This window comes from Hibiscus syriacus, unplaced genomic scaffold (assembly GCF_006381635.1).
Source record: "Hibiscus syriacus cultivar Baekdansim isolate YM2019G1 unplaced genomic scaffold, ASM638163v2 tig00112495_pilon, whole genome shotgun sequence".
NCBI lineage: Eukaryota > Viridiplantae > Streptophyta > Magnoliopsida > Malvales > Malvaceae > Hibiscus > Hibiscus syriacus.
Genome location: NW_024063345.1, coordinates 61,541 through 85,016, shown reverse-complemented (window position 1 = coordinate 85,016; position 23,476 = coordinate 61,541). Strand labels below are relative to the sequence as shown.

The following is a 23,476-nucleotide window of genomic DNA, read 5'->3' as shown; positions in this document are numbered from 1 at the left end:
GGTAGCAATCAGAAGTCAAAATAGCTTCGTCCTAACATCATCTCAAGACATGTGCTTCAAGCTTACCTGTATATGTATTTTTTTTAACCGTGAGATAATGAGTTTCTTTTGCTTGTAATTAATGTGAGATTGTTTTGGTTTTTTGACAAAAGATGTCTGAATTTGGGATAGGAGAATTGCAAATGTAAATATCGGAATTTGGATATACATTAAGGATGATCTTACGAAGTAGGAAGTTATAATGTCACCCATGCAGTCAAGTCTTAACAGAAGAAAAAAGTCACGTCCAATGATAAACATCATCTAAAAGGTCGCGGTTAATAGTAAATAATAAGATATCGAGACATTGCATATTTTTTCTGAGCTACCGACAATCGACTGTGGACACATTGAATATCAAAGTGTCTGATTTGGAAGATGGGAAAACAATTACCGTTAAAAGATCATGTTTAAAAGTCATTAGAAAAGCATTAGGAGTAGCGTTAATTGAAAACATTTAGTAGAATTAGTAACCATGAGACTTTCTTGTACCCAACTCGTTTGGTTTGACATTTGGAACAAAAAAAAAATCTTTGAATTATTTAAATGGTTGATGCCTTGTCCCTTTTTTTTAATGTTGGTCTGACTGTTAATTTGACAATGGTTGTGAAAGAAAGCAGTGTTTCTTTTTGGTGAAAAATCAAATCTTGTAGTTTTTAGTAAAATCATTTAGGTTTTAAAGCAAATAATCCAATTGGTTGGTGTTAGGCATCCTAATCCTATCAAATAAACAGATGAGAAAAATATCCAGACTCTTAAATGCATACTATTGATTTTCACATTGGCAGCAACAAAACATAATAATGGGTTGTATCAATAATTTTAGAGATCAATGTCTGAATCTTTGGACTTTGATGAATATTCATTCATATGCATCTTTGAGTTCTTGACTGGCATCACCATAATTCCATGCCTCTTGTGGAAATACATCAGTGAAAACCACAATCTACAAAAATTGGAACTTAAAGAACAAATCATATCCATTACCTAACCTTGTACAATGTTTTCTTTTTCTCAAACTGTCGTCGGTTCTTGATGTCTGTTAACTTGAATCTGTTGAAGTTGTAAGCTTTCCAGAGAAACTCCACGAGATCTCCTCTGCCAAAGAGTGTCCCCATCTCCTTTATCACCTTTTTTCGGAACTCTCTTGATGACAGGCAAAGGGGGATCCATGTTCTCGACGCTGATCGAACTCGACCCGCAATTCTCTTTTCCACCATTTTCTAACCCTGGTTTTCTCCTGCTATTGTTGCCGGAAAACAGCTTCTTAAGCTTCAAGTACTTGATGTTATTACCCTTACTAGTATTGCAGCTGTTGATCTTGGCGGTGAGATCGAGTGCAGGGAATCCGACAATCCTGTTGTTCCTCTTCACTTGTCCCATGCAACTGATCTTTGGAGACAGAGGGTCATCGGATGACTTGTGTTCCCATCTGGGAAGCCTCACCACCACATCTTTATTAATGGATGTTCTTGAACATAACATGGGCAAAAAAATACTTCCCTTGCTGCTGTGACTAAACTGCAGATTCTGACGGCGATTATATGTACTTCCCATGTTCTGTCAGCTCCTTAGCTTCTTGTAAAAAATTTGAAGACTGTAACAACAAACCTAAAAAGAAAGAAATCAAGGAGATATAGGAGCACAACTGCAGAAGATTTCCAGCTTCTTTTAGTCGATTTTTTTTGGGTCAAAATATGAACAAAGTATGGTATTATATTACTTTTTCAAGGTAACTGAAGTGAACAATACATGTCAGACTCGGACATTGGGTTGATCTCCAAAGGCATGTTTTTGTCGGCGACTCACCAGGGTAGCAGTGAGTGTATGTCAAGTTTCTAATTTGAAAGATGATATTGATGAGAAGGATGATATTATAAAATGAATCTAAAGTGGGGTACGAAGAAAAAGACATTTATCTCGCATTAGGAAAAAAAGTATTCAACTGATTTAATTTTAGATTAAATTTTGTTCGAATATATTTTTTTTTGATCGAGATCATCCAACCCATAAAAAATAGTTAAATATTAAAATTTAACTCTAAGAGAGCCCGACCTCTCCAACCACATGGAGAAGTGTAATTTTGAATTAACAGTAGGATGGCAAAGGGTTAAATATAAAAAAACTGTTACTTTTCTACAAGAACATGATCAGTGATCAATATTCAATATATCACTGCCAGAGATTGCCTACAGAATCAAGACATGCTTATCTGTCTCCTTACCCTCCAACTGTATACAATTATTATAAATAAAATACTGTTAATATTAAGAAATAGATTTGTTTGTTTGTCATTTCTATTTGGTTGTACTGAGAAAAGAAAATCAGTAGGCTTCATAATTCATGTTCTACATCAGGTGGTTGGAGCCTCTAAAGGCTTTTGGGGTGTCGGTCCTTAAAATTTTTATATAATTTAAATATTTTTTAGATATTTTTTGATAATTTATTTTCGCTCTTAAAATTTTGTAAGTTTATCATGCGAACATAAAATTCTACCTTTGTCTTTGCCTACGAGTTCCACTGTCTTTAAGTAGCAGTCTCCTTGATCAGATGTAGAGCTCATACAGAACTGAAAATTAGTAAAGCATGAAGCTCACAGAGAAGGGAACATTTTACGTGGCATGGATAAAAAATAAAAAGAACTAAGAGTTACTAAACAATAACACAAATGGCTATAATTATACTTATTTAATTTTTTATTCTATAATTTTGTTTGAATTGAAGTGTGTTATACAAAGATGTGATCATACATTAGCATTTGGAGGTTTTGAAACTCATTTCACACCTCTTACACATTACATTTCTATGAGAAAAACAAAAATTGTCATAAAAGTACATACTAATGTCTAGTTTGCTTTCCATTTTTCCAAGCAAACGCTGGAGTAAATATATTTGCAATTGTTGTTATCTCGTACCTCTGATCAGCCATTGATCAACCATGAATGTTGTTGTAATCTTGTCCCCCACCCAAGAAAACCTTTGTGTCGATTTAGATTAATGCAGTCCAAACTACAGCATCCCCTTCACCGCGCTTTAGATGAACGAGTTGCATCCTCTCTACCGATTTGCAGATTCCGCTGCAGCTCCAATCGAATGATGCCACACAGGTATTACCTTCTTGTGCCTTCCGCTCACAGTCTGCAACATAATGGGAACAAACATACAAATATTTCAACAATGATTTTGGCGACAAGTCTGCTTGTTTCGATCAAACTACCTGACTTCTTCAACATCGGATGAGTCGTTGGCGACAAGTGTGCTTGTTTCGATCAAACTACCTGATTTTAACATGCTCCTATCGTCTACGTGCTCATCCTCTAGGCCGATAAACCATGAACCAAGGGACACATCTTCGTTGGCATACTTGTGCAATATAGGCCTGCAATTAGTCACTCTGATTATTATTAGCCCTGACTTCCATTTCAAGGTAACTTTCAGATAAAAAATTGAGAATCTCACTGATTTATGGCAATGTAGTCTGCGAGATCCTTTGAAATCACATATATCTGCCCGGTTGCGTGTCGGAAGTATTTGTTCCCTACTTCTCCGAATTTCCAGTACTCGGGTTCATGGTACTTGACATATCTAATGAACAAAAAAGATCTCAAGAAAAAAATGTATGGCAAAATTTGCAGGAGGGGGCAAAGAAAATTGGAGATTATATTATCAATGACAAAAAATACCAGGATATTTACTTTATAGAAAGAACCGGTCCGGATTTCATGCACCCTATATAGACCCGGGCTTGTAATGGTGACGGCCGAGAGTTGCAGCTAGCTTACCTACGGGAAAACATGCATAAGAAATTCACTAACGAAACAATCCAAGAATTCTTCTTCAGCATTCTTTTGGGTGCTAAATATTTGTAATATTAGAGACGGAAAACCTACCAAGATTAACATGGACATCGTCATCCATCTTGACGTAGAACTCGACATCCCATTTTTTACCGCAGTAGAAAAGTAAGTTTTTGTTTTTGCAGATAATTCATGATATCCTTCAACATGCTCCTGTATAAGAAAATTTATACCAGTTATTGGCAAGAAATATCATACTGTCTCATAAGAGTTCTCAATATTATCGTCGGAGCTCTTGTCTAACCAGCCAAAGCAAGTCCTTATGCTCAGCGTCCTCTGAATCAATAGCTCTATCCAAAATGTTGTTGGATGTTGCACTGGAGTAAAAAAAGAATGCAGATATAAGCATATGTCAGTTCAAATTTCACACTATCAAATACAATTCAACCATATTCATAGCAATAACAAATATTTTGAATTTCAAACCGAAGTTGTGTCATATATATGTAATGAACAATGAACTGAACAACAATTTTACCTATGACCAATCGTAAATCGGATAACAATCCCCTTCTCACGCCCCAATTGAACAAGTTTGTTCCCTGTTCATACATGAACATAAGACTTCATTTCAGAAATTAAATGCAAAGAACAAACTAATCGAGTACTCTATAAAAGACCTTGTGGCATCCACGTTTCTCTGATGGAATCACGCCTCTTCCTACTACTAAAAGCAGTGTTAATCCCGATAACCATGAACACTTTCGTCCTCTGCGAGCCGTTGTAAGCAAGAGCCAAGGTCGAGACGGCACTGGTGGCATCCTAGTTCTTCATTTCCTGATTTCAACAGGAGGCGGCTAACTTCATCTGAAGCGTGGCAACTGTTTTGTCCAGAGATCTAATATCAGAATTGCAAAGAAAATATCAGGGAAGAGAGGAGACTTTCCAAGAGAAAGAAAAAAAAACATAAATTTTGTACTCACTCAATTGCTTCGTGGGTTTTCAAGACTTGACCCATTACATCATTATCTGGTCCAGACTTCTGTGAAACAAATAAAGCTCTGTTTAAAAGAAAAACAAAACAAATGGTTAAACTGTCAATGTTAACATAACAGAAACATACTTTCTTATTGTCACAAGCGTCCGAGCCAATCTCCTGTTCACGTCGATGCGGATTGTTGGATGTAGTCGTATTCCAGAGCCTGAAACCAAAAATCCAATATCCATTAAAAAAAAACCATCTACCATAACAGTTAAAGACCCAAACCCAAAAATGAAAAGGTAAAAAGAGGGGGCATTGACACCATTTCATTAATCAATAAAATAAAAAAATAAAAAAAAGAAGATTCAAAGAAAGAACAAGAGAGGGACCTGTGGCTCAAGAGAGCTCCGAGGGTGAAGGAGACGCAGAGAAATAGGATCCATGACGACGAGCGTACACTTTGATCACGAAATGTAAGATTATCATGAATAGAATTATTGAGATTGTTATATTTTATGTTTAGTTGGTTTAACAAAAATGTAAGATTATCGTGTTTAATTAAAGGAATAAAATATTATTAGAATATATATTTGATCAAATTATCTTTATTATATATTTTTATAATATTAAAAGTAAAAAAATATTTATATTTTTTCTTTAAAAATTTAAATTCATAATATTTATATAAATTTTTTACAAAATTAAAAATATAAAAAAATATTTAATGAAATGATGAAATTTTATTTTAACCCCTAAACTTTATATAAAATTTTAATTATAGATTTTTTTTATAAATCTAAAATAATTTAAGGATAAATTTGTAATTTAATCTTTGTAGAATTTTTATTATTCAATGACAAAATAATGATATTTTGGAAAAAAAATAAAAATTTAAGGGCATTTTAGTCCAAAACACCGGTAATCAAACAATACTTAAGGAAAAGGAGATAATGACATTCCCGGTAATATACTCAAAAAATTCACTATTAGTAATCTTACATTACCGGAAATGAGATTCCCAGACTAACCAAACGAAAGAATGTAGATTACATTCCCATGAGAATCCCACATTCCCCTATCCAAACACCCCTGAGTGTTTTATATTATATAATAAATTGTTATTTACTCCTTATTTTTTAATAGATATTACTGATTTATCTTTCTGAGTTTATTTTGGACAGAAATTTTATTGGATTAATTAACTTAAAAGATAGTAGATTTCGATAGTTCAATCAATATCTTGAATATTTAATTAAAATTTATTTGACATAAAATTATCCATAAGATGATGTAGAATTCAACTAAAAGTACAAGACTTAAATATTTATTTTTATCTTTCATGATAAATTTTTTATATTTAGATTTTTTAGTTTGATTATTTTATTATTATTTTATTTAAGAATTAATTATTTTATTAGAACTCTTAGTAACATTTTAGTTTAATTAGTAATTGGTCATTTTATTTACTTAGAACTTTTGTTATAAATACACCTTTCTTGACTATTTATTGAAGTTCTACTTTTCTTTCATTATTTTCTTATCTCAATGCTAAACATGATGCAAGCTTAGCTAAATCTCTTTTAACCGATAGCTGAGCGATGATTCTATCCATTTCGTGAGAATTGAAAAGTGCTTCATACTTTTAGGTATATTTTTTGATTTTCAGCAAACAATGTTAGGTAATAGACTAAATCTTTAAATTCTTTACACTTTCAATTCAAATATTGCACATTGGCTTGAATGTTGTTTTGATTTACTGTTGGGGAGGAGAATCGACTTATAGCAAATTCAAATCCCTAAGAAAAAATTTAGTTGTGGTATGCTAAGGAAAATTAAGATCGAGTTTGATTCTCATTGAAACACATAATCCGATCATGGACTTTTCCAACATTAAAGAAAATATAAGCGTTAACATCGATAGTCGAAGCTAAATCAAAGCAAGAATTAAATTACAAGGATTGACTTTGGAAATTAGTTCACAGGAGACAAGAGCAAGTTACAAGGGTTGGGCCTTGTAGACTGTAACCAATAAGAATATCGAAGTAAAATCTATTTCAAAAATCAAGACAAGTCGAGTCAAAGCGAAGCTAGAGGTTATATCCTATCATTATCTCTTTCAATTATTTATTTTTATCGCTTTGTTATTTTTATTTAATTTTAATTTATTCAATTAAATTTGATAAACCTCTTTTTTATTTTATTTTACAGATTTTCTGGTCAGAGATCAAATCAGATTTAATTGAAGTTCAAGTTTTTTTCTACATTAAAAAATAATTTTCTTACTTAGTAAAATCATGTATATGAAATGAACTGAATTATAAGAAATATTAAAAATCATATATAGTTTGAATTAGTAATTCAAGCTACCAAGTTATCTTTTACGCGGTAGTAACTATTTGAATTTGAATTTCATTTGTTATATAAATAATAAGAATAAAATACACATATTATAGATACATAATTAAGATTTTCTAATAATAATCGTTAATATATAACAGAACATAGATTAAATGTATAAAAAATATGAATTTATTAATTATATTTTTATATTAAAAAATTAAATTTATTACTAAATAGACATCTAATAAATATATGAGTTAAAAAAATAATCACGGATTTTGTTATATACTTTTAAATATTTTATTATTCTCAAAATGCAAATATTAAAATTTCAAATACAATTTTTAGATTTTTATTATAATATTTAAAATTTACATTTTTTAAACTTAAAAAACAATTTTATTTTTATAATTTTACAAACTCTGATAAAAAAAATATTTAGCAAATCTTCCATCTAAAATTCCTCCGGTTTAGTTGATACTCGGAACGGTAATTGGTATTTCCTATTTTTTTTAAAGAAAAAAACTAAAATAGAGAGTGGAAATGGACAATAATGTAATAAAATAAGTCCACTTGAGAATAATTAATACTATAAAATTCAAGATGCTGAGTTTGCCCTACTTTTCACGTTTCCTTCCTTGGCGTATATAAATTTGCAAGCTTCTCCCTTCTCCACAATAAAATCCTCGATATCTATTTACCTTCGAAAACATCATGCCTCTAATTTTATTCCGAAATTCCTAATCTATTTCATACCTTCTTCTCCCCCTTCTCATTAAGGTTTGAATTTTGATTCTTCTATTGCCTGTTTTATTCTTATGTTTTTCGATGAATCTGTTCGATTTACTTACTTTGTTATATAGTTTGTTTAATCTTTCGTTCTTTGCTAGTTAGCTAGAAATTTTGTGTTCTTTCGTTAATCATTGTAGATATTTTTATGTTCTTATGTTTTAAGCGCTTGTTGTTTAATTTAGTTCTGATTTTGGATTATTTTTTATGATCCTATCGATGATCGGATGTTTTATTTTCTATTTATTTGATTGTATTTATGGGATCTGGATGTTACCTATGCAGATATTAATTTATATATGTCTTTTCTTCTCAAGATTTCATTATCTAAAGTTGGATGAATTGCTTTAGTAATTCATACCGATATTGTAGTGCTATATAATCATTTATAGAATTTCATTTAGTTTACCTCATTTTTATTAACATTGTTTAATAAATACTTTATGTACGATAAGAGATTTAGAAGTGATTTTATTTTATTTTATTTTAAGTGACCTTTTTAATTTTGTTTCTTTAATTTATCCTTAACAAATTGTATGTATTATTTTCTTTACATTTTAAATTTTTTATTTGTACAGAGGAACTCATGAATAAATATTTTAATATTGGTTTTGATTAATATCCCAAGTTTTAATTACTAATATTTGAATTTGTTGTAAACTTTAGGACATTATTATTTTTTAATTCCATGCTTTATGGGCTTACGAAATTGAACATATCTTTTGTTGGTGTATTCTTTCATCAATAAGTATAGATGTAATCCTGGAAATTTTAGTGTTATGCTTTTGCCACGAGGTTTATTTTGCCGATGTGTCAATTTCATTTTCTCCTAATGTTGATTGTTTGTATTTTCATTCTTCATTTTATTTTTGCGCCGGTTATTGATATTCTATACTTTGACTTTTGCCTCAATAAATTATTTCAGGAAGTTGGCAGTTTAATCTGCTGTGCTCGCAGATTGTCAAAGTGGAGTTTGTTACTTTTGAGTCGTCTTTTATGGCTGAACGGACCTCTCCCTCTTTGTCATCAATTGGATTGCTCGGAGAGTACTGTCCCTCGTCCAGAAAAAAGACTAAAAGTTCCTCTTCTGGAATTAGCTGCATGCATATTGAGGCCAATCATACACGCGGTTTGGGTTTCTGTTTTATGCAACATCTTCCGAGAGCAAGGGGGCTACCTAGTAAAGGATCTCACGCCACAATTGAGAACACCAGTATCTGACCTGTCCTTTCTGATTAACAGTCTCCCACAGCTTGATCAAGATGGCTTTGCAAAATATTGGTACTTCGAACAGTGATGATGCCTTTTATAGGTATAAGATGCCCAAAATGATAACTAAGATTGAAGGGAGAGGAAATGGAATCAAGACTAACGTGGTTAACATGGTCGAATTGCAAAGGCTTTGGCTAGACCTGCTTCTTACGCTACAAAATATTTTGGTTGTGAACTGGGAGCCCAATCCAAGTTTGATGAGAAGACTGGAACATCTCTTGTAAATGGGGCCCATGACACTGCTAAGCTTGCAGGGCTTCTTGAGAACTTCATTAAGAAGTATGTTCAGTGCTATGGCTGTGGGAACCCTGAAACTGAGATAATTATTACAAAGACGCAGATGATTACCCTGAAATGTGCTGCATGTGGGTTTGCTTCTGATGTCGACATTAGAGATAAGCTTACAACTTTAATTCTTAAAAACCCACCCGAGTCGAAGAAGTCGTCGAAAGACAAAAAGGCAATGAGGAGGGCTGAAAAGGAAAGACTCAAGGAGGGTGAGGCTGCTGATGAAGAGCTGAAGAAGAATAAAATAGAGGCAAAAAAGAAAGGTTCCTCCACTGCGTCAAAGGCTACTGCTAACGTCAAAGGTGTAGTAACCAAGAAGAAAACCAAACACTCTGATGAGGATCACTCCCCATCACACAGCCAGGCTGATGAGAATGAACAGCTTGCCAATGATGATGACGTGCAGTGGCAAACAGATACTTCACTAGCGGCTGCTCAACAGCGTATGCAAGAGCAGTTGAGTGCTGTTACAACTGATATGGTAATGCTTTCTACCGGTGAAGAAAAGAAGTCAGGGAAGAAGTCCCCGGAGCTAGAGGTTAAGGCAAATGAGAATGGTATCAGTGCCCATGAGAAACTAGTTGATGAGATAAAGAAATACCTCAACAAGGGGTCATCCGCAACTCAGCTTCAGTCCTTCCTGGGTTCACTCTCTGGGAGCTCCCAAGAAATCATGGATGCCCTTCTTACTGCTCTCTTTCATGATGTCGGTAAGGGGATTGCAACGGAAGCAACAAAAAAGAATAGCTACCTTGCAGCAGCAGCAGCCAAAGAGGAGGGATGACAAATGGTGCTCCTCAATTCTATTGAGTCTTTTTGTGGCAAGGCAAGCCTCGATGCAGTGAAGGAGGTGGCTTTGGTTCTTAAAATGCTGTATGACAATGACATCTTGGAAGAAGAGTTCATCATGGAATGGTACCAGAAGGGTGCGACCGGTGGCAATAAGAGCTCTCAGATTTGGAAGAATGTCAAGCCCTTCATCGAATGGCTCCAGAATGCCGAGTCCGAGTCTGATGACGAATGATTATGAAGCTCGTGATATATAGTAGCATATATTGTGCTTTTATGGAAATCATAATATTTGGAGTACCAATAAGTTTTTCTACCATGGCTATATAAGTTTCAGTGTTCAGCACTTGGTTGTGTAATTCGAATAAAATACAGTGAGCAACTTGCTCTCTGTTGTGTTGTGGTTTTCATGGTTTTTGTTCTGTTTTGAGTCTGGTATTCCGAGTTGTTTCATCCGACTTTGTTCCTGTTTGCTGAAAACGACGAATTGAATTTGAGTTGTATTCAATTATTACAATTTCGTTGTTTGTTCGGCTTGATTAGATTTCATCATGGCAAAGTTGTATTCAATTTGAGATTGATCCGCGTGATGTGCAGATGGTGGTGTTTGTTTTAGCTTTGTTTTCGAAGGTTTGTTTTACTTGTAGGGATGAACTTTTGAACTCTTTGATTTGAGGTTTGGCTTGTTATGGTTAATTGAACTTCGTAATATACTCTAATTCGTTTATAGATTAACAGTGAGTAATAAGAAGTATTAAACTCATAAAGGAAATTTCAGGGTCAGTTTGAAATTATATACATTTGTGTATTCATGTCACTTCATAGAATTTTATTTCTTTGTTACTAAACGTTTGTTTTCTATACTCGATTGGATTTGACTACTCTCAGTCATAGGCTTACTCAATTTTACTTTATCATCTATAATTTGAAAATTGATTGTTTTTTGTAAACTTATTATGTATAATTATAAAAATAATTTTTTGTTTTAGAAATTTTATCCTAGTGTAATAAAATATGTTGTAATTTATTTATACAAATTAAGTTTTTAAAAGGACTCACGTATTGTAAGTTTATATTTTTCTGTCTCATTTTATTATATATATTGTAAATATTGATTGGTTTACTTGATTAAATATTTACTAATACCTTTGATAAGAATTAAAATTTGAGTATCGCCAACGCATAGAAAAATATTTTCTTAAAATAGAGTAGTTAATGTGAGGCTTAAATAATAATTTGAACATCCGATTATATTTATCTAACAATATGATACTTCAATAATTTTTTTTTATTAATTTAATCACTCAATTATAGTTTGTTTTCAATGACTTAAGTTCAAACAACATTATTTATAATATATGTGTGAGTTTATTCAATATAAAACATGACGCATACTATCACTATCACATAAAAATGGGACACTTCAAGAATTCTTTTTTATCAATTTCATCATTCAATTATACCTTTACCCAATAATGTGGTACTAATTCATTTATCAATTAAAATCTAGCGTCTTTTTCTCGTCTGTAGCAACCGCTTCTTTCTCTTTTTTTTTTTTCATTTTAATTTAATAGGCGGCAACATTAATTGTTGGGTTGGTCGTCGATCTTCTATATTCCTTATTTCTTATTTACTTTCTTATAAACATATGCATTTTCTGTGTTTTTTAGTTTCTTATAATTATGCTTTTATAGCATTTTTTTATTATTCATGACACACTTTCTTCTACTTTCATGATACGTTTTTTGTCGTTTGATCGTATTTTCAGGGTTGAATTTGATCAAGATGACATGTATTCACGTTCACACTCTTAAAATGCACTTTTAATACACAAGTCTTTTAATATGCAACTCTTAAACATTCGACATTAAATGCTCATATCTTTGATATTCATGGTGCTCAAATCCGAGACCTTAAAAGATAACAACAATTCATTTATCACCAAAATTACTTGATTCGTACTAATATACAAGTCTTAAATAAATCAATGTTAATCCATTTATATATTATATTGATTATTTTTCGCATCTTAAATGTTTTTTTATAGAAATTTATCTACTATGGGTTTCCACATCTCCCGCGTGTTCCTCCTTTGACCGAGAGGAAGGCCAAGATAGGTTGACGAAAAAGAGTCCCGATCATAATTGACACGAGCAGCCCACTGTATCAACCTGCTCTCATCAATGCATGTCCCAAACAATTTCGATTTGGACACATTGAGTCTTAAACATGCTGCCACTTCAAAGATTCTAAGTATACTCCTGATATTTTTTACCGTTTCCAAATTTGGTTGAGCAAAAACAATAAGATCATCAACAAACTGGAGGTGTGATATCTTCATGTCCAATGAGCCCACTTGTACCCCTCTAATCAAATCCAATTATGAGGTTTTACAAAATAAACCACTAAGCGCCTCTCCCACAATGTTGAACAGAAAAGGTGAGAGAGGGCACCCCTGCCTTAAACCTTTTTTGGTGCTGAAATTTTTAGATGGAATGTCATTAACCAAGACAGAGACTGAAGCTATTGAGATGCACGCATAAATCTAACGTCTCCATCTTTGACCAAACCCCGTCATTTTCATAATCAAATCGAGAAAGCTCCGGTCCACTGAATTATAGGCCTTGCTGAAGTCAACCTTGAATATTATTGCTTCACGCTTCCGATGAGATAAGTCCTCTATTAGTTCATTTGCAATAAGCGAGCAATCAACTATTTGTTTCCCCACAGTGAAAGCAAATTAGTTTTCCCCGACTACCTCATTGATGCATGATGCCAAACTTTTTGCAAGCACACGAACCACCAATTTATACAAATTGCTAACAAGAGAAACGGGTCTATAGTCTTTGATTTTTTCCGGATTTGACATCTTCGAGATCAGCATGATAAAGGACATATCCTTCACCTTCCCCTTAAAGAAATCATTGAAGAAGTCGATGACTTCATGTCCTCTCTTTGTGAGTACTATAAATGGTGCGGATATATGTGCAAGTATACACAATCGAACAAGTAATAAAGTGATGAGTGAGTATCGTTCTCCACAGGGATTGGGGGAAATCAAATAAGTTTGTCACGACACTTTACTCTGTCACCTAAGTAAAGTTAGAGATAGTATATATACAAATGATAATGATGTGGCCAAATGAATGGATGGTATGAAAATGGAACGATGGCAATGTGATAGCAAATGGATATGTTGTGGCAAAATGAATTGTGTGGAGTGCAATCAAATAAAAATGTAAAGGCAAAATAAACTGTAAATACTGGATTTGCTTATAAGAACTTTAGACTCATCACACGACAAGTTACTATGAGAATGAGTGATGGGAGTCACTAAGAAAAATCTAAGTCTACTTTTCAGAATGGTCTTACTTCATCAAATCCGCATAACCTTAGTTGTCCGCACAGTGAGAGAACCACTTGAAAGGACAATTACCCCATATCTCGATCCCGACTATAAGAATTATGGGGTTGTGGTCAGACAAACTTCTCGGCATGGTGGATTGGTGAAGCTTAGGAAAACTCAACAACACCTCGGGAGAAATCAAAACTCTGTCCAATTTGGTTGCTGATGGCATTGTCCCCCCTCCACCATGTGAATTTACTTCCAAACAACGGAAAATCAACCAAGTCATTGCTTTGGATAAAGTCATTAAAGTTGTCAAAAGCAAAGTTGTTTACTGCAACCCTAATTCTTTCCTCAACATTTCTAACGGTGTTGAAATCACACCTCAGAATCACATTTCTCCCCACCGTATCCAAGTAAGCCTTGAGCTGATCAAAGAATTCCTTTCTCTAGTCCCATTGGGTTCATAAGCATTAACCAAAATAATGCTTAACATACTCGGTATTAGTTTACCTTCTAGAGCCACAAATCTTGGAGATTTTACCTTATTTTCCAGAATAAAGCATATTGTGTCCCATAGCGTTATAATTGAAAAACTTTTATTTCCATACTGTGATATTAAAAAGGAATTATACTATTACGAATTTTATAAAAGTTAAATATTATTAATTGATCTAAAGAAATATATTTGAATGATAAATTAATAGGATAATAATAGTAAATGATACTTCTATTATTTTAAAGTTTTTTTAAAAAGTTAATTTACTGGCTTAATTAATTAATTAAATTATAAAATATAAGCTCCCAAGGTTAATTCTAGTAAATATTTATATTTCATTATTTGTTTTTGGAAAAGAAAATAACCTCAATGACAAAAATGCCTTATAATATACGATTTTAACCAACTTTTTTGGATTTGCCAAAATGACCAACTAAATCGCAATGCGATCGATAATTCGCAACGCGATCTCCGGTATCGCAAATCAGTTTCCAGATTTGCAACGCGATTCTGATTACCGCATTGCGATTTCCCAAATTCGCGTTGCGATTTTCCTAATTCGCAATGCGAATACGTAAATCGCAACGCGATTACGTAAATCGGAATGCGATTACGTAAATCGCAATGCGAATACGTAAATCGCAATGCGAATCTGTAAATCACAACGAGATTCTGACTATCGCAATACTGAATTTCAAATTCGCAACTCGATTTCTGAATTCGCAACAGGTTTTAATTTCGCAACACAAATGTTTTGGGTATATAACTACGCAGCAGCAGCAACTCATAACCTAAATCCCTAAATCGCAACTCATTCTATCTCCATCTATCACTCTCTCCGGCGACATCCGTTTCTATATCCAACGACATCCTTCCCCATCTGGCAATATGTTTTAGTTTCGCAGCTCGTTTGTTTAGTAAATTAATTTACAATAATGAAATCATCTAATGTTGATCATGTTTGGATAGATTTGTGTTTTGGAGGGTCATGGGAGAATGTTCATGGTGTTTTACAATATGTGCCTTTACCATGAATCTTCAACTAAAACTGTCATTAAAAAAGTTAACTTGTGAAACTCTAATATTATGTGTTACAAATAAATTGAATTTAGAGCCCTAAGTGGATTTAGGCTATCTTATCAGAGAAATGATAAAGTTTATTTGTTAACCGACAATGAAGATGTTGAACGATTCATTGCTTACATTAGTGTTTCAAGTGATGATGTTACATTGTATGTTGTTGAACCTAGAAGTAGTGAAGTTGGGTCAGTAGCGGGTAGTAATCAATTAAGTTTTTCAACCCCAGTTTATGGTGCTCAAAATTTAATGGTTCCACCACAATTTCATCACCAAGCAAATATTGTTTCACCACATTTCTAATACCAAACACAATCTCAAAACCCACAACCTTTCCCTAATCCAAATCCAAATCCCAATCAACTTTCAGCACCAAATTCCGATTTTCGTATTGACCAGTTAGACGATGATGAGCCAACAGAAAAAATTGTGAATACTAGTTAGTATTCGAAATTTGATCTTGGTCAATACCCGGGCTTTGATCTTGGTCAATACTCGGATTTTGATGATTTTTCAGAAGAAGAAACAGACCTTGCGTGTAATGATTTTGATATTGGTCAATACCCGAATTTTGATGATGAAACAGCCGTTACCGAGGAAGATGTTGTTGATGATAATGAAGAGGAAGTTACGACTGTAAATGAACATGTTGAACATCCATTATGTAATTCATATAATACTGAAGAAGAAAAAGAAGAGGAAGAAATCCCCAAAGAAAAGTCCCTGAAGAAAATGCCACGGGAGTATAACTGGAATATGCCAGAATTACTTCAGATACCGGAAGAAGAGTTGGTAAAGATAGCAGTTGATTGTTACACAAAAATTATTCGTATCAAGAAAGATGATTGTTTTGATATAAAGGAAGACTTGAAGATAGCTTTGTATACGAAATGTGTGGAAGATGGCTATCAACTAAAAGTTAACAAATCAAGCAAAGATCGTTTCGAAACAAGGTGTATGATTGACAAAAACTGTATGTGGCGTATGATTGCAAAGAGGATAAAAGATTGCGAAATGTTTCAAGTTAGGACTTTTATTGATAAACATACATGTTCAAGAACCCAAGTTTTTCCTCACCATAGACAGAGGCAAACAAAAATGTGTTGAGTGATTTTCTGGTTGAGTTAATGTTTTTGAATGGTAGGGTATATCGGGGACATGAAATTATGACTGACATGAATGCTCGGTTCAAGATTAGTATCTCATATTCTCAAGCTTGGAGAGCCAAATGTTATGCCTTGGAATTGTTGAGGGGGTCGCCAGAAGCATCGTTTGCCCAACTACCGGCTTATTGTCACAATTTAAAGCTGAAAAATCCTGGGTCGGTAACTCATATCAAAACAGATAGAGATGGATGCTTTGAGTTGCTGTTTATCGCCATTGGTGCTGCGGTTAGTAAATCAATATAATTTTGTTGACTCATTTTTGTTAGTTACATGCATTTCACATTTAAATGATTATATTTCTTGTGTATATAATTTTGTAGATTCGTTCGTTTATTAATTGCATGCGCCCAGTTATTATAGTTGACGGAGCACATTTAAAAGGTCGATACCTTGGAGTAAACTTATTAGCAGTAGCTATGGATGCTAACAATGGGATACTGCCAATAGCTTACGGGGTTGGCAAATCTGAAACCTCTTATTCATGGACATAGTTTATGGGGCATCTTAGGGATTGCATAGGTCCTATTAGCAATCTGACAATCATATCCGATAGGGCAAACTCAATTGACAACGCTGTTAGAAGGTGTTTCCCATATGCTTTTCATGGACTTTGTGGTGTTCATTTGTATAGAAATCTAAAATCAAGGTCTGTTGGTATAAAAAATCACAAATGACATACTGGAAGGCTGTAAAAGCTTTCGGGAAGTGGATTTTAATAAGCATATAAACTGTTTAAGACGTGTTTTGCCTCAGTGTGCTCAAACACTAGAAGATGTCGGGTTTGAAAGATGGTCAAGAGTACATCAACTTGGAGCAAGATATGGTTTCATGACGTCTAATAGTGCAGAATCAATCAACGCTCTAAGTCGTCATTCCCGGAAATTACCCATTACTATGTTAATGGAGTTTTTTCGAGCCTCTATTCAACAGTGGTACTACAAGAAAAGAAACCATGCAGGTATTATTTCTTTAAATTCATAACTTATCATATATTTTACTAAGTATTATTTATTTAAATTTACAGGAACATTGAAACATCGTGTTACACCATGGACAGAATAAAAGATAACGAAACGTGTTGTGAAGTCAACGTCATGGAGAGTTGAACCATGTTCAAACACTTTGTTTGAAGTACTGTATAATAACTTAAATGGGCTTGTCGATCTAAATGCAAAGACGTGTAGTTGTATGAAATGGCAAACATCTGGTTATCCGTGTGGCCATGTTATAAAAGTTTCTCTTCATCTAAACCAAGATGATTCAAGCGCATACGCTATGGATTGCTACACTACAGAAGTATATCGACAGACTTATGGCGAGATTGTCTACCCTATTCCACATCCTTCTGAGTGGGACATACCAGATGACTTACAAACAGTTTTTCCACCAGCCATGGACAGAAGGCTACCTGGTCGACCAAAAAGTCACGATCGTATACCTTCTAAGGGTGAAGAGAATAAGAGATCGACATGTAGTCGGTGCAAGGAAAGTGTCATACAAGGTTGACATGTGGATCACCAGTGCCATCACAATCATCTTTTCCTAAACCAAAATATGGATCCTCATCAAAATCCCAATCACAACCGGCTTCACCTTTTGGGACTGTTAACTTAGGTGATTTTTAAATGCAAACGTTGTATTATGTGTATATTATGTGTGAACTTTTAACATTTTCAGTTAGGCATGTATTAGTAACTTGAGTTTGAACATTGCTATGATAAGTTCAGTTGTTATCACTTATTAGACATTCATTTGACTATCGCAACGTGGAAATCGCAACGCGAATATGGCTATCGCAACACGGAAATGACTATCGCAATGCAGAATTGACTATCGCAACACGGAAATGACTATCGCAACGAGAGAATCGCAATGCGAAATGAAAATCGCAACGAGTGAATCGCAATGCGATTCTCTCGTTGCGATAGTCATTTTCACGTTGCGATAGTCTGTTTTGCATTCAACATAATGCATATTGAAATCAACAAATCAACTATTACATTTCAATCAATTAAACAAGCACAAATATTATGTACACATCAATTAAACAAATCAACATTTACAAATCATCTTTTACAAATCAATTAAACAATCAAAAAATAATAATGAAATAAACTTTTGCACCCATACATCCATTTCACGCAGCTCACATCAGGATTAACCTGCAGAAACCAAACATTGAATCAACAACACTTTCTACACATCTAAAACCTACAAACAACAAATTATTGAATTCTAGCTACTTAACCAAACATTTTCAAACCAAAAAGAGTAAATATGTTTAACAACACTTGCATTTGACTTACAAATTGTTTATGGACACTTTCATAACGCGGATGCAGGTAGGCAGCGTCTCGCATATATCGCTCTAGCCATAAAATGCCAAAACCACAAGCCTACTGCACCTCTATCTCTATCGGTGGGAGGTAGAAAATGTGTACTTCCTGTCGTCAAACGCTCCAAGCACATGCATACGAGAGGACCATAATCCCCTCTAGCTTCCTTCGTTTATTATGGCGCGGTCTCGTCTCTGATAACTGTAACATTAAACTTCTTTGTCTTATTGTTTCCAGACTTAGTCCAATAATCAATTGCATCCAAGAATTTAGCCAAATGAGAGCTCCATCCCTTAATCATATCTCTAAAATCAGACAATGATATGTAATTTATCATGCTATCATATACTATTATCTTTAGGGATGAGAGCTGAAGCTCGACGAGAAGCCAATGAGTACGATCCAAAACAGGGATAAACACTTGCATCGAAATGTAATAATTCAAATTGCGCACTTATTTATGAACACCTTTAAAATATTTAAACAAATATACTAACCTTATCGACCTCCCACCATGCAGGATAAAGTTTAGCTTGTCCATTAGCCAACACATATGATTCCTGTCGTTGATTCTTCAAGTGACCTACGTGAAAAGATGTCGGCATAATTGTATATCGTGTTTTTTTAATATTTTTCTTCAATTTCCTTACAATTAGAAGATGTGTCACCCATGCATCAATATGCTATTTTACAAAAAAAAGACATTATTAGTGAATTACATAAATTTTAAAAAAAAATAATCAAACTGAAATATAAGAAATATAAGACTTACCCCCCATCGAAATAGCCGTTGTTTTCAACCCCTAATAATACACCCCACCAAGACCGTTCAATCAACAAATGCATATCATCGTTGAGTTTGTATATGTCAGCGTAACACCCTTGGCTCCGCTCATGTAGATAAAAATCAACTGCGGTCTTAGCCCAAAGGGTATTATCCAGAATTGTTTCCGGTAGTTGTTTCCTCTCCACTTCATCTGCCGAAATGGTACTGGCCGGTAACTTATACGAAAGGCAACAATCATCCATCATGTCCGGCACGTGAGGGGGCTTCTCAATAATTCGATATATTACGCCGTGTGAATCGGGCTCTAGAATGTTGGGAGGGACCTCTTCAACGATGACAGTGGCCTCTTGAACGGTGGGAGGGGATTCTTGAGGGATGATAGGGGCCTCTTGAACGATAGGGGAGGCCTCTTGAACGATGACAGGTGAATCGGGCTTTTTCTTACGGATTCTTCGCACTATTGGGTGAACGGAGACGTAATGGCACGTGCACGCCGTCTGATGCGTGAACTCCGTCTTTTAAGAAAACCCGACGTAGAGCATCCACCTTATCGAGCCGCTAAAAATAAATTAATACATAAACCAGTAAATAAACAGACATGATATTAAACAGTGAGAACAAAGACAAATATATTTCAAACTTGCACGGTATTCACCCAAGTCATTATTATATCATTGTTCATAAAATGCATCAGATAACATTCCAGAAGTAAGCACTTATATAAACATTTAAAAGGACAACATATAGGTTTAGTGCAGGTTCAATGACAACATAAAGAGTAGTAGTTTATTCTTGAAACTTAAATTTTCAACACTGTGAAGTTAGTATTTTTCTTTTGGTTGAAGTAATGCAATTCATTCAAGTTTCAATTTGCAGAAGAAGAATAGAATCTGAAACTTAAAATCGCAACGCGAAAATGACTATCGCAATGCGAAAATGACTATCGCAATGCGAATTTGACTATCGCAATGAGAGAATCGCAATGCAAATGAAAATCGCAACGCAAAAATGACTATCGCAATGCGAATTTGACTATCGCAACGAGAGAATCGCAATGCGATTTTCATTTCGCATTGCGATTCTTTCGTTGCGATAGTCATTTTCGCATTGCGATTCTCTCATTGCGATAGTCATTTTCGCGTTACGATAGTCATTTTCGTATTGCGATAGTAAACTATTCTTCTTATGCAAATTGAAACTTGAATGGATTGCATTACTTCAACCAAAAGACAACCAAAAACAAATACTAACTTCACAGGGTTAAAGAATAAACAGTTAAACAGTATTGACAGCAACCGAATGAATTTACTAAGCAATTTAAGTGAAATTACGAGTAAATTTATCATCAAGTTAAATATGAAAAATATTAAACTTACCTCGTTGCGTAGAGTATGAACCTCATTCTGCAACGATGCTACAATCTCACGTAGAGCTGCTACCTCACCACGTAAAGTAGACACCTCAACACGCCATGCACCATTGTCATCGCGTAAAGTACCGACCTCCTCACACAAGGCATTGACCTCATTACGTAACTCCCCTAAATCATCCGTGGAGGTGGAGAACAGGGAGATAAATGTCGTGATATCTTTGTCGGTCGCTTATCATGAGGTGATGGTGGAGAAAGGGCTCGATGATGTGACAGAATAGGTGATGACTCTCGTTGTGGAGGTGTATATTCGGGTCGATCAGGTGATGGCTCTGGGTGAGGTGATGGCTGCTCATCATCTGTGCCATAAAAAAAAAAAGCTTACTAGCTTGCCACCAGTCAATGGCAAGCTCAGCTTCCGTGGGTGTCAGCCTCTGTAATGGAGTGTTGGCCTCCTAACAATATAAAAGCTCAAACAAAGTTAAACGTGTACTAGTAATAACTTGTTTATAAACATATGGTAGTATTTGTGTTAACTTACATTATTTATTGTAGTATACGGTAGTAAATCTTCCCATTGCTGCAAGGATCGTTTCCTCTTCCAGGAAATAGCCCTAGGAATATCATTAGGAGTTTTTAATGCATATGTCTGCATGGTGGGAAAAACCTCAAATATCCAAATCTACAAACAATATAATAACAAACATTAGTAATTGTTAAAGAATTAATTATAATTTTGGAAACATTATATAAAAATTATTACCTTAAAGGCCCAAATAAAGCCTGACAAAGTGTATTTGGAACCATCGCTACGCAAACTTTTCCGATCATTAAAGGCAGACGACAACTTATTCCATGTAGCTCTCCATAGATACGAACCCCACGGAAACAGGTTCCATGCATTTAGGTCCTCTACCAATTTAATTAGATTATTAGGAATAGGTTGTCGGGCCTCTCTGCCTAAAAAGCCGGCTTGCAAAAGTATTAGAAGGCATACTCGGACAACATCGACGTCATCCATCCGAGTAAAACCATATTTCTTATTCAATAATCTCGTCAAGTCTTCCACGTGTAAATTCGAATTCTCCGTTAACTGCTCAGGAAAAACCCGAGAAAACCATGATAGGCTGGTAATATGTCTAGTGTATCGATCTACATCATCGTGTCCGAAGCGTAGACCGGTGATTAAGCAAAACTCCTCCCGCCCAAAACACGTATACGCCGGTGGAAAATCAAACCATATCTCTTCATCACGACGTTGTATAGTCTCTGGTAGATCGCTAGTCATGGTTTGAAGAAACAGATGGGTCAACATAGCATCTCCACCCGGATGTTGTACTTTCAGCCATGGCCCGAAGCAAGTATCCGCAAATATTTTTCTTTGTGCAGGTGAAAGCTTCGACGCAATTGTTTTGGCCAGGCTTACTTTATTTCTTAAGGTCAATTGAGCCGAATAAAAGTTCTGCAAAAACAATAAACATACCAATTTAGATATACCAAACTGTGAAGATATGCACAATAAAGAGTAGTAGTTTATTCTTCAAACTTAAATTTGCAACACTGTGAATTTAGTATTTGTTTTTTGGTTGAAGTAATGCAATTCATTCAAGTTTCAATTTGCAGAAGAAGAATAGTTCCTGAAACTTTAAATCGCAACACGAAAATGAAAATCACAACACGAAAATGACTATCGCAACGCGAATTTGACTATCGCAACGCAAAATGAAAATCGCATTGCGATTCTCTCGTTGCGATAGTCAAATTCGCATTGCGATAGTCATTTTCTCTTTGCGATTCACTCGTTGCGATAGTCATTTTCGGTTTCAAATACTAAAATTGAAAGAAACTTGAATGGATTGCATTACTTCAACCAAAAGACAAAACAAAGACAAATACTAACTTCACAGGGTTAAAGACTAAACAGTTTAGCAGTATTGACAGCAATCGAATGAATATAATAAGCAATCTAAGTGAAATGGTTAATCTGTTATTGAAAATACCAGTAAACTTATCATCAATTTCAATATGAAAAACATAATAATAATGCAAAAATTTCAAAATAAAAATAATTAAAAAAACTAACCTCGGTGGTTGATTTGATTGATTTTTCATTTCTGACCGTGAATGATTTCGTCGGAGATGGAGACTGTTATCGTCGTGGGGACTGATTTTGTCAGAGATGGGGACAGATGTCGCCTTAGAGAGTGAGAGATGGAGATGAGTCTGAGTTGTGATTTAGGGTTTTAGGTTATGAGTTGCGATTACGGGATATACTGTGGACGGTTCAGTTTCTGATATATTAATATATTCGTGTTTGGAATTTGAAAAAAAATACGCGTTAATACGAATGGCGCTATGTAAATCGCATTGCGATAGTCAGATTCGCATTGCGATTTACGTATTCGCGTTGCGATTTACGTAGAATTTGGGAAATCGCAATGCGATAGTCAGAATCGCGTTGCGAATCTAGAAACTGATTTGCGATACCGGAGATCACGTTGCGAATTATCGATCGCATTGCGATTTAGTTGATCATTTTGGCAAATCCAAAAAAAATTGATTAAAATCGTATATTATAAGGCATTTTTGGTCACTGAGAT

The 23,476-nt window shown here is 34.4% G+C and overlaps 1 protein-coding gene and 2 pseudogenes across 1 annotated transcript; 1 reads left to right on the top strand and 2 right to left on the bottom strand.

The window, feature by feature from the left end:
• Positions 1 to 901: 901 nt before the first annotated feature.
• LOC120180364 lies at positions 902 to 1,596 on the bottom strand. The gene is made up of 2 exons (XM_039185704.1): positions 1,087 to 1,596; positions 902 to 985 (listed from the first exon to the last, which is right to left on the bottom strand). Exons 1-2 carry the CDS (start codon positions 1,594 to 1,596, stop codon positions 902 to 904), a joined length of 594 nt encoding a protein of 197 aa, XP_039041635.1.
• A 1,171-nt stretch (positions 1,597 to 2,767) lies between these two features.
• Positions 2,768 to 4,287, bottom strand: LOC120180363 (annotated as a pseudogene).
• Positions 4,288 to 7,832: 3,545 nt separating this feature from the next.
• Positions 7,833 to 23,476, top strand: part of LOC120180400 — a 29,479-nt pseudogene continuing 13,835 nt past the window's right edge.

What these genes read in the sequence shown, in the direction of transcription:
- LOC120180364 (XM_039185704.1), bottom strand. Translation starts at nt 1,596, where the DNA reads ATGGGAAGTACATATAATCGCCGTCAGAATCTGCAGTTTAGTCACAGC. An exon ending in TACAACTTCAACAGATTCAA is followed by an intron (nt 986 to 1,086) that starts GTTAACAGACAT and finishes CAATTTTTGTAG; the next exon opens with ATTGTGGTTTTCACTGATGT.